Source organism: Nannospalax galili, unplaced genomic scaffold (genome assembly GCF_000622305.1).
Source record: "Nannospalax galili isolate Female #2095 unplaced genomic scaffold, S.galili_v1.0 scaffold763, whole genome shotgun sequence".
NCBI classification, from domain to species: Eukaryota; Metazoa; Chordata; class Mammalia; order Rodentia; family Spalacidae; genus Nannospalax; species Nannospalax galili.
The window spans coordinates 1,446,146-1,458,269 of NW_008349451.1; the positions used below are offsets into that span (position 1 = coordinate 1,446,146).

At 45.1% G+C, this 12,124-nt stretch overlaps 1 protein-coding gene across 2 annotated transcripts in view; it reads left to right on the forward strand.

Moving 5' to 3' along the window:
• Arntl2 (aryl hydrocarbon receptor nuclear translocator like 2) overlaps positions 1–6,162 on the forward strand; it is a 56,990-nt gene extending 50,828 nt beyond the window's left edge. For both annotated transcript variants that reach the window (XM_017801611.2, XM_029570312.1), the window contains 3 exons: positions 1,906–1,981; positions 4,065–4,173; positions 5,657–6,162. In XM_017801611.2, coding sequence (XP_017657100.1) covers positions 1,906–1,981; positions 4,065–4,173; positions 5,657–5,790 — 319 coding nt within the window. In that variant the 3' untranslated portion in view covers positions 5,791–6,162. The remainder of the gene's footprint in view (positions 1–1,905; positions 1,982–4,064; positions 4,174–5,656) is intronic.
• Positions 6,163–12,124: the final 5,962 nt, after the last annotated feature.

Below are 12,124 nucleotides of genomic sequence, written 5' to 3' on the forward strand. Positions count from 1 at the left end.
AATTTGAAAATGTAATTCTTGGTATTGATGAGAGTGTGAAAAGCAAAATAGTTCTTTGTGGAAGTAAAATTAGTGAAATACTTTGGAGGGAAGTTCAACAAAACACATCAAAAATATAAGCCAGGTGTGGTGGTGCACACCTGAGTGGTACTTGGGAGACTCAGGCAGGATGATCTGCTTGATCCTTGAGGCTAGCCCAGGCTACATACAGAGCTGTGTCTCCAAAAAAAAAAAATTGTATTTACAGGGCTGGAGAGATGACTCATCTGTTTAGAGTACTGGCTGCTCTTGCAGAGGACCTGGGTTTAATTCCCAGCACCTATATGGTGGTTAACAACCATCTGTAACTCCATTTCCACCGGCATTGCACCCACATGGTGCGCTTACATACATGCAGGCAAAACACTAATACACATGAAAAATAAAATAAAATGAAACAAATTTTAAGTGTATTTAATCTGAGTAGGAGCAAGAAGTCTAACCGAACTGTGAAAAGAATATATGAATAAGTCTGTTTCAAGTGTTGCAGTATATGAAGTTGTGATTTAAACATTTACTTTATTTATTTTTTTTTTTTTTTGAGACAGGGTCTCCTTGTAGCCCCAGCTGTCCTGGAACTCACTATGTAGTCCAGGCTGGCCTTGAACTCACAAAGATCTGCCTGCCTCTGCCTCCCAAGTGCTGGGATTAAACAGATGCGCCACCATGCCCACCTGAACATTTACTTTCTTATCATAAATTATAAATCGTTATGATAGATCCATACGGTAGAGTACTCTTTAATTGTTAAATATGAGATAACTCTATTTATACTAATGTGGAAAAATACTTTTAAAATATATATTTAGAGAAAGGTATAGAAGTTACAGGATCCAAATCTCGTTTAGTTTTTAAGGATTTGTTAAAAAATTATGTGTATGAGTGTTTTGCATGCATGTATTGAGTGCGCCATGTATGTACAGTGCTTTGCAGAGGCCAGAAGAGGGCACTGGATCCTCTGGACCTGGAGTTATGGACGGTTGTTAACCATCATGTGGGTGCTGGAAACCAAACCTGAGTTTTTCCACAAGAACAGCAAGTGCTCTTAACTGCTGAGCTCTCTCTCTAGCCCCCTGTCCTGCTGCTTCAAGTTTTATAACCCAGTGATCCAGTAATTAGAAAAACAGAATCAGGGAATCTGTGCATGCATTTTATTTAAATTTTTTACTATGTTTTATTTAGTCGTGTGCGTGTGTGTGTGTGTGTGTGTGTGTGTGTGTGTGACATAGCACCTATGTAGAGGTCAGAGAACAACTTGCAGAAGTCAGTTCTCTCTTTCCACCATGTGGGTCCTAAAGATTGAACTCAAGTGGTCACTCTTAGTGGCATGTGCCTTTGTCTATCACGTCACCTCATTGGCCTGCATTTTACTTGTTAATGATGATAAAAATGTACATAATAGCATTTTCTATTTTAAGATACACGGGCTGGAGAGATGGCTCAGTGGTTAAGAGCATGGGATATTCTTGCAGAGGACCCAGGTTCAGTTCCCAGCTCCCACATGGCAGCTGACAACCATCTGTAACTCCAGTTCCAGGGGAATTCAGTGCCCTCTTCTGACCTCCGTGGGTATTGCACAATACGGGTGCACTTACATACAAGCAGACAATACACTCATACACATAATAAAAATAAAAGTAACTGTATTAATTCAACTGTGAACCTAAAAATTTACAGCCACTTTTGAAAGAGATGTATCCTTGCTCTGGAGTGTGTTACTGAGTATGTTAAAGCTGTAATGAAATGTTTCTTCAAATCATGTGGTTATTAAATTTTTAAAAAATTTTAAAAAATAAATAAAAGTAATATATAACATTTCAAAAAAAGTCTATGGGAGGACCAGATGTTCTGTGTCTCCTTTTTTAGGTTACAGTCTCCGTCCCCAGAAGAGTCAAGTCCTTCAGAAATGAGGACAGACAGCCACGCTGTGAACTGCAGGGACGTGAGTGTGCCTGTGGTTCCAGAAACGAGCGATTTATTCATTGTTGACCATTTCCTTTGAGAAGGAAGCCGCTACAAAGTAGACGGTGTCTGAGGGCCAGCGTGGCAGGGGGTGGTGTCTGAGGGCCAGCGTGGCAGGGGGCGGTGTCTGAGGGCCAGCATGGCAGAGGGCGTGGTCAGGGTTAGGGTTAGGGAAGGGCTCTAGGTTATGACTCAACCCCTCTTTGTAACCTTGGGCTGGGAACTCAGACTGTGGGCTTCACTTTTCTCCCTTGTAAAGATGATAACACACCGTGGGTGAGTGTGACGTAGGTGATGGAATACAAACCCCAAACGTTTCTTGAGACAAGGTCTTATGTAACCCAGATTGACCCCAAACCCACTATCTATCTGATTTTTCCTGCCTCCATCTCCCAAGTGCTGGGATTACAGGTGTGCACCACACCAGATAAAACCAAAAACTCTCAGATGGTACTTGTCACACCTGCTAAGTGCTTAATGACCTGTTCTTATTATTGTTATTGTAACAGATTCTAACTCAGCAGCTTAAATGTACTGCTGTAGTTTGAAAAAGATGTAAATAAATAGGTCCTGGAGAGATGGCTCAGTACTTAGAAGTGCTTGCTCCTCTTCCAGAGGAGCTGAGTTTGGTTTCCAGCACCCAACCTGCTGGCTGGATTCACAACCTGCTGTAACTCCAGTTATACCCTCTTCTGGTCTTTGCAGGCCCTGCACTCATGTGCCCACACAGTAGTCACACACACACACACACATATACATAATTTAAAAATAAAAATAAAGGGGCTGGCGAGATGCTCAGTGGTTAGGAGCACTGGCTGCTCTTGCAGAGGACCTGGGTTCAGTTCCCAGCTCCCACATAGCAGCTAACAACCATCTGTAACTCCAGTTTCAGGGAATCTGATGCCTTCTTCTGACTTCTGCAGGTATTGCATGACACATGTGCACTTACATCTATGCAGGCAATACACTCATACCCATAAAGTAAAAATAAATAAATAAAAATAAAACCTTTTTTTTTTTAAAGAGAGAGACTTAAAATAAGCCCAAGATAGGTACCGAGTGCTGCTCGGTTCAACTGAAAATACACTAGCTAACTGAAATGCTTGCTTCAAGGACAGGAATGACTCCCTGTGGGTGATACAAAGCTATTATCCAGCTACATGGGAGGCTACATACCCCGTCCGGCTTTGAGCTTACTGTGAGCTCTGGGAGGCCTTGAGTAAAAACTAGGGCCAGGCATGGTGGTGTGCGCCTTTAATCCCAGCACTTGGGAGGCAGAGGCAGGCGGATCTTTGTGAGTTCGAGGCCAGCCTGGTTTACATAGTGAGTTCCAGGACAGCTGGGGCTACAAGGGAGACCTTGTCTCAAAAAGACTTTTTAAAAAAGGATGAATGGAGTACCCCTTCAGTGGGTCTATCTAAAAGATTCTTTGAATCGTGAATAGGAGATGTGAAGAAGTAAAGGCCGAGTAATTCGAGGTAGGTGTGTCAGCTCTGGGATGAAAATTCAGAGAAAGAAGGCGACTTCTGAGCAGAAGCAGAGGCTTGAAAACGGAAATGTCACATGCACTTGTGTAAAAATAGGACAGGTCTCTGGTCTCATTTCTTACATTTAACAAATAAGGCAAATATGAGAGAGGCAGATTTAAGTCAGTGCAATAAAAGTCTTCAAGTAGCACAGGCTGTGCTGTCTTCTGGCCTCTGCACATGCATAGTTGTGCAGCACCCCCAACACACACATGCACGTATGTTCACACACACACACACACAAATAGGCAAATACATCTTTTTAAAAATAAAAGCATCTAGGCTTTAGAGTCCAACAGTCTTCATTTGCAATCCCGGTGGCAACACCTTGGGAAAGACACTACGTTCTTTAAACTTCACCTATGTCACAACCACCGCCCAACACGGGGAGGATGAAGTGAGGAGATGCATGTGGGTGTGTGATGCTCGGCATCCGAGTCCACTCGCTACCCATGGAGGTGGTGGCGCTGTCCCAACCGAAACCACAGGCAGTTCCTGTGGGGGCCTTGTTGACCGACCCGTGTCGTGTCTTTTCAGATGTCCAATAAGGAGCTCTTTTCACTGAGTGCCTGTGAACGAGGACACCTGGAGGCTGCCGGGCAAAGACAGAGCGCCGGAGCTGCCCACGGCCGAGGGCCGCCCCTTGGTAAGTTACCCCTGCCACCCACCATGTCAGCTTTCCAGTCTCCCTCTTAGCCACTGTGTTTTCAGCACAAGAGATCTCTGAAGATGCAAGTAGCTTTGAAAAGAAGCTTTGTCAGGCTGGAGAGCTGACTCAGTGGTTAAGAGCACTGGCTGGTCTTGCAGAGGACCCGGGGTCTGATTCCCAGCACCCACATGGCAGCTCACAACTGTGCATAACGTCAATTAAAATTGGTTTAAAGTATTTCTATCTGGAAAAACATGTCTGCGCTCAGGAATTTTAAGACTCATGCTACAGAAGTGTAAGATTTAATCATCTTAATGCTTCTGCGAAGTCCAAATCAAGAAAACTATGCACAGTGTTACCATTTCACATCCTCTGACCCATACTGCTCTCCTGAAAGCAAACCTTGACACAGAGGACTTTCAGTGACTGAGCCACGTTCTTATCACCCTGAGTTCTTGTAACTCTGAAACACACCCAGAGAACTTCCGTTCCTCTTCACCTGCATTATAACCTCAATTTCCAAAACCTCATTCCATCTTGAACCTGAATCTCACCTCCAGCTTCCTCCTCGCCTCCTTTTCCAGTCTCCTTATAAGGAAATTTCATGATTTGGGGAGTTAACGCTTTGTCTCAACCCTCCCAGACTCCCTACATACACAGCCCCTGACTTCCAGCAATCTGGGAGTCTGTGCTGTGTAGTCTTCTAATACCAAACAGACTAGTTCACTTGCCTGCATCCCAGAAATTAAATGCCAATTATGTGGTAGCAGATTGTTATAGAAACAAGGTGACTTGTTAAAAAAATGTATCAGGTTCCTGCCATTTAGAACACGTCTTACATTTTTCCAACTGCTCTTGTGGCTTCTGCCTGACTTCGACCCCCTCCCCCTGTAGCTGTGATAAAATACCCGACAAAAAGCCACCTAGAGAAGAAAGGGTTTATTTTAGCTCACCAGTCCAGGCAGCAGGGACTTAAAGGCAGGAACCTGAAGCAGCCGGTCACGTCCAGTCTAGAGAAGAGGGAAATGCGTCCATGCCCACTTGCTCGGTTTCCTTTTTCACTTACACATTCAGAGCCGGACTGAGAAGGCTGCCTACCACATTCAGGGTGGAGAATCCCGCTTCAGTTTCCCCAGTGAAGAAAAATCCCTCGGGGCGTGTTCACAGACCAACCTGATCTAGGCAGCTCCTCAATGAGACTCTTTTCCCAAGCGAGTCTAGATTGTGTCGAGTTGTCAGAACTACCCATCACACAGTCTCTAGTCCCTGGTTGGGCTCAGACTTGCTGTGTAACTAGGGGTCCTCCTGTCTCCTGCTGGGATTACAAGGACCCACCACCATGCAGTGCTGGGGACTGAACCCAGGATTCCGTGCATGCTAGGCAAGCACTCTACCCGGCCCCTGCGTTTCACTACATCCATTTTTAACACATAACTTTGCAGCTCCCCGTACTTACACAGGCCTGCGTTATAACCCACAGGTGGTGGGGCCCAGCTGGATTTTGGTGTGCTGTGTGACGATGACGCAGCCCTGGCGGCCTTCATGAATTACCTTGAAGCAGAGGGGGGTCTGGGGAACCCTGGAGACTTCAGCGACATCCAGTGGACACTCTAACATTTTGCCCTTGAACTGCAGAATGAGAATCATTTTAAGGCATTTCATTTAAAAATTGTCTATTCCTTGGTACTGTATTGATACTTTTTAGTCTTTTATTGATGGTCTACCAGTTTTTATACACCTGTCTTCCCCTAACAGGGTTGTGGAGAAAATGCTTTCCTTCAAAGAGGGTCAACCCGAGCTTATCGAAGTCCCCTTTACGCAGTAAAGTAGCTTGGATCTATCTAGCTGCCATATTTTTGCTACCATTTTTCTGACCAAAACCAAAAGAATGCCACCAACCGCTGTTTGGGATTTATTTTTCTTTTAGTTTTGTTTTTGTTTGTTTGTTTTGGAAATTTAATATATGAACATTTTCATTGTCTGTGACTGTTGTCAAATAGCCTCATAATGTGGGTTGTGTTATGTGGAGTTTTCCCAGGCTTTGAGCATTTCCTTTAATTGAGGAAGGAGCTTGGCACCTCAGCAGCATGGTGAGTCCTTGAACATTTAAAGGAATGGTACAATTTAGAGTCATAATTATGATGAATACTGTACACTCAGTCTTTATAAAGCTTGGCAAGAGCTGTTGGGGTTATGATGCTCACAAGCTCTTGCGGACAGATTTCAAGTGAGATGACTTCTTTTGTTAATATTTTATTATTTTTATTTTATGTTATGTTTATGAGTGTATTGCCTGCATGTGTGTAAGTGCACCATGTCATGCAATGCCTATGGTGCCTATGGTCAGAAGAGGGCGTCGGATCCCCTGAAATTTGAGTTACAGATTATGGTCGTTAGCCGCCATGTGGATGCTGGGAACTGAACCCTGGTCCTTTGTAAGAGCAGCCAGTGCTCTTAACTGCTGAGCCATCTCTCCAGACCCATGAGATGACTTCTTTTGAGACAGGGTCTTCCTGTAGCCCTAACTAGCCTGGAACTTACCATGTAGACCAGGCTGGTCTTGAACTCACAGAGATCCGCCTGCCTCTGCTTCCTGAGTGCTGGGACTAAAGGCGTGAGCCACCAGGCCCAGCTGAGATGACTTCTTAAAACAGAAAAAGCAGCCGGCTTGGTGGTATATACCTTTAATCCCAGCACTTGGGAGGCAGAGGCAGGTGGATCTCTGAGTTTGAGGTCATCCTGGTCTACATCGTGAGTTCCAGGACAGCTGGGGCTACAGGGAGACCCTGTCTCAAAAAGACCAAAAAAAAAAAAAAAAAAAAAAAAACAGGAAAGCCAAAAGACTTCCTGCTTTGCCTGCAGAAAAGGAAGGAGCTTCAGTTGTTGATTTTGATAATGAATCTTTGCAAGAAGACTTAGTATAACCACTCAAGATTTTCATTATAACTAGAACTGGTTTTCTAGTTTTCACTGTTGAAAACATACTTGTGATAGATTAGTCCTAAAGGAAAAAAAGTCCAGGCAAACCGAATGTCCTGTGTTAAGCCCCACATTAGAGGTAGGTCTTCAAGAGTTTTTAATTTGGTTTTGTTTTGTTTTGAGATGGGGTCTCACTGTGTAGTCCTGGCTGGCCTGGAACTCACTATGGAGACTAGGCTGGTCTCAAACTCACAGAGACCTGCCTGCCTCTGTCTTCTGAGTGCTGGGATTAAAGACATATACTATCATGCCTAGCTAAGGCCGTTTCTTTTATTTTTTTTTTAATCTTATGTGTATGAGTGTTTTGTCTGCTTGTATGTAAGTGCACCATGTGCATCCAAGGCCCATAGAGGCCAGAAGAGGGTGTTGGATCCCCTGGAATTGCAGTTATGGACGATTGTTAGCCACCATTCGAGTGCTGGAAATCGAATCCAGGTCCTCTGCAAGAGCAGTGAGTGCTTTTAACCGCTGAGCCATCTCTCCAGCCAAGACAATTTCTTTAGGTACATCTGATTTCAGTGAATGAGTGCAGGAAATAGCTGCGGCCATCCAGGTAACTGAGCAAATTACTGTCTGCAGCCAAAGTGACCAAGGAAACGATACAATTCTTTTTCTTCTTGTTCTTTTGTTTGTCTGTTCCAGACAGGGTCTCCCTGTAGCTCCAGCTGACCTGGAACTCACTGTGTAGACCAGGCTGGCCTTGAACTCACAGAGATTTACCAGCCTCTGCTGGGATTAAAGGTGTGTGCTACCCCAGGGGGCTTAAATATAGCTCTTTAAATTATGAGGCGAAGAGAAGTCATTTAAAAAGTTAACTCTGGGTATAATTAAAATTTTAGAAGGCATTTTAAAACAGCTTTTCAGAGGTAGCTCAAGTGGGTGTAATAATTGGGATTATGTAAAGGGATCATCACTCAGTTGGTCGAGTGCTTGCCTAGCATACACAAAGCCTTGGATTCAGTCCCCAGCATTACCTAAAGCAGATGTGGTGGTACATGTCTATAATCTCAGCACTCGGGAGGTAGAGGCAGGAGGATCAGAAGTTGACCACATAGCAAGTTGGAGATCAGTCTGGGAAACACAATCTGTTTCAAAAAATAAAAATTAAAATATTACTTTAAATTCTATATCTCTATCTTACTGAGGAACTCACACTGCCTTAATATCTTGTATTAATACCCATATATTTTCCTTTGTGCTTTACAGATGCAAGTCAGATAGGCTGGGAAAGTGTCAGGGAGCCCTGAAGCTGCAATGGAGGGTTCACATTCACCTTCCTTTCTCAACGTGGTGCTAATGACCCTCTGAGCCCCTCACCTCCATGTGTCGCTGTGAACCCACATGACAATTGTTTAGGCTGTAGGTGGTCCATTCGGACTTCTGTCAGGTATGTGAGTTGCGAATATCACCAGCTTACAGGTGATTCTGGTGGAGTTCACAGTGGCTGGGTGTGTAAGGATATTTCGGTACCCTGTCCACTTGAGCTGACACAGTGCCCGGCTGCTGGGGGCTGCCCCCTTCCTGGGCTGCTACTTTAGGACGTGAGAGACATCCAGTGCCTCATTTTAAAATCTTATTTATTTTTATTTTACACATATGAGTGTTTTGCCTGCAAGGATGTGAGTGCACCCATGTTGTGCACTACCCAAGGGTGTCAACTGGAGTTACAGATGGTTGTTAGCCATCATGTGGGTGCTGGGAACTAAGCCTGGGTCCTCTGCAAGAGCAGCCAGTGCTCTTAACTGCTAAGCCATCTCTTCAGTCCCACATCCAGGTTTACAAAAGCGGAAGGGATCTTGCCCAGTGGAGCTGTACCTTAAACGATGGAGGGCACCACTTGTGTGTTTGAACAGAAGGCCCACCCACCCACAGAACTTCCTTAGGGGACAGCCTGACCATGGTTGGCTTGATCTCCAGACAGTCCACCTTGGCCTGCATTGGGTAAGATGGCCTCCAGAGCAGGTGGGCATGGTGCTTCATACCAGTAATCCCAGAACTCAGGAAGCTGAGTTCAGGAGGACTGCTGTGAATTTGAGGTCAGCCTGGGCTACACAGGGAGTTCTAGGCAGCTTGAGCTACACTGTGAGTCCCTCAAAACAATAGCAGGTGGAGCTAACCCTCCTGATCTAAGAGACTGAGCTTTAGGGCCCTTTACCGCCTTGCTTAGTGGCAATTTTCAGTCTTGGCAAGAGGGGGCCGTTTTGATGCTCCATGGATGGCTGCGCCCTTTTTCAGCCCATTTGCATATTTTTCTGCAGATCCTGCTGTCCTAGACTCAGAACCAGCCCCATGTGTGCTTTTGTGATTTTCTGTGCTCCTGTGATGCGTGAGTTCTTCCAAGCACATCCTGTTTGTGTTTACTGAGTCCACTGTGTTTGAGGAACAGATTTTTATGGTATATACCATAATACGTTTTTCTCCTATAAATTGATTTCTTGAATTTTAGTAAGAAATAATTGTTTTAAAATTGCACCAAAGTATCATAAAGATGGTACTGTAGGTTTGTGGTGTGAGTGCACACGTGTATGGGGGGCGATTGAGTCAGTGTCTTTCTGTGTATTCTAGGCTAGCCTTGGACTCACTTTGTAGCCCGACTGGCCTCAAACTTTCTACAATCCCCCTACCTCAGCCTAGCAAGTGCTAGGATTATAGGGGTGCACCAGTGTGCAATGGCTCAGGTTTGGGTTTTTTTTCGACGCTAAGACTTACCACTATAATAACTTAATGGAGAGGGAAGGTTCTGCAATCAGAAGCCCCTGCTCAGCCTGAATTGGTTGTGACCTTGAGCAAGTTATTGCAAAGGCTGTGTGCCAGTTTTCTCTTCTGTAAGACGCTCACCTCTAAGTTTACTCTTAGCTCTGACCCTGTGACTCTGACCCATAGTGTGGGGAAGACCCATTCTGCAGTCGGTTACAAAAGTGGCTCCAGGGACCTGTGACTGCAGCTGGCACAGAACTGTGAGCTAAATGCAAAGTAAGTATAGGAGCTGGAGAGAAGCTCAGTGGTTAGAGCACTGGCTGCTCTTGCAGAGGACCTGGGTTCAGTTCCCAGCACCCACATGGCAGTTAACAATGGTCCATAACTGCAATTCAGGGGATCTGATGTCCTCCTCTGATCTCTGTGGGCATTGCATGACACAGGTGCACTTACATGCAGGGAAAACACTCATACAGATAAAATCAAAATAATAAAAAGGACAGTATTGCAGCCAGGTGTGGTAGGTGGCACACGCCTTTAATCTCAGCACTTAGGACAGAGGCAGGTGGATGTCTGAGTCTACATAGCCTGGTCTACATAGCAAGTTCCAGGCCAACTGGGACTACAGGAAGACCCTGTCTCAAAAAGACCAAAAAAATTAAAAAAAAATAAATAAAACAGTATTGCAAAAGAATTAGAGGTATTGGGCCAACAAGTTTCAACTGACTATTCAAATGATATATTTTGGCTATAGTGGATTAAGCCAAACATTAAAATCTAATCTACTTGTATCATCTTTTTTATCTTCTTTTATTTGAGAGAGGATCTTACTGTGTAACCCAGGCTCAAACTCAAAATCCTGTCTTAGCCTCCTGAATATTAGGAATACAAATGTCGGCCACCACGCCCAGGCCACCACATCCACACTAAAGCTCTTTTTTAACATGGCTACCAGAAAAATTCTAAACTATACACGCGGCTAGCATTATATTGGACAATATCTCTAAAACATTTTATTAAGTATATATTATGAAAATAGACAAAAGGTAGTAGAGGGAGGTGGTTCGTACCAGTAATCCAAGCCCTCGGGTCACTGAGGTAGGAAGATCACCAAGAGTTTGAGGCCAGCCTGGACTACAGCGTGAGACTCTGAAGTTGCCAAATATTTTATTACACAATGGTAGCCTGAAATCAAATAAAACCGGAGTTATATGTTGACACCATATGGTTATGAAATTTAGAAATCTATTGAGAAACAGACACGGGGGAATATAGAAGAAACAGGAGCCCATGGAACGTGGAGAAGGGTGTTGTTTGCAGTGACCCAGAGAACAGGCCACTCCCACAATCCCAGCATTCAGGAGGCTGAAGCAAGGGGATCACTGTGGGCTTGAGGCCAGCCTGGGCTACGTAGTGAGCACCTGACTTACAAAACCAAAGTAACGACTAGACAATCAGTCCCTGTCTCTCAGAATCTCTGGGCTCTGGGCACAGCCAAGGTCACTTGACCATCCTGTGTCCCTGGGTCTGGGTCAGATCCAGGTGGAGAGGCACCTGCGCCAGCTGGGACTGGAGACTTGGGTTTGTCTCACTCAGAGCTACATGTGCGCAGAGCAAGGCTGGTGGAAGAAGTGCATAGCCTGAAATCAAATAAAACCGGAGTTATATGTTGACACTATATGGTTATGAAATTTAGAAATCTATTGAGAAACAGACACGGAGGAATATAGAAGAAACAGGAGCTCATGGAACGTGGAGAAGGGTGTTGTTTGCAGTGACCCAGAGAACAGGCCACTCCCACAATCCCAGCATTCAGGAGGCTGAAGCAAGGGGATCACTGTGGGCTTGAGGCCAGCCTGGGCTACGTAGTGAGCACCTGACTTACAAAACCAAAGTAACGACTAGACAATCAGTCCCTGTCTCTCAGAATCTCTGGGCTCTGGGCACAGCCAAGGTCACTTGACCATCCTGTGTCCCTGGGTCTGGGTCAGATCCAGGTGGAGAGGCACCTGCGCCAGCTGGGACTGGAGACTTGGGTTTGTCTCACTCAGAGCTACATGTGCGCAGAGCAAGGCTGGTGGAAGAAGTGCTGTGGTGGCGGTTGGTGCCACCGTTCCTTTCCTGAAGGGCTTTGCTCTCCTGGGTTTAATTTTCTGTGCCCCTGAGGCCTGGGAGAGGCATTCGCTGCCCTCCTGACAGGAATGTAGTGGCCTCTTTGGTGTGGGCTTTTGGATGAGAGGCATTTGTGGCAGGAATCTGGGAAGATTCTTCT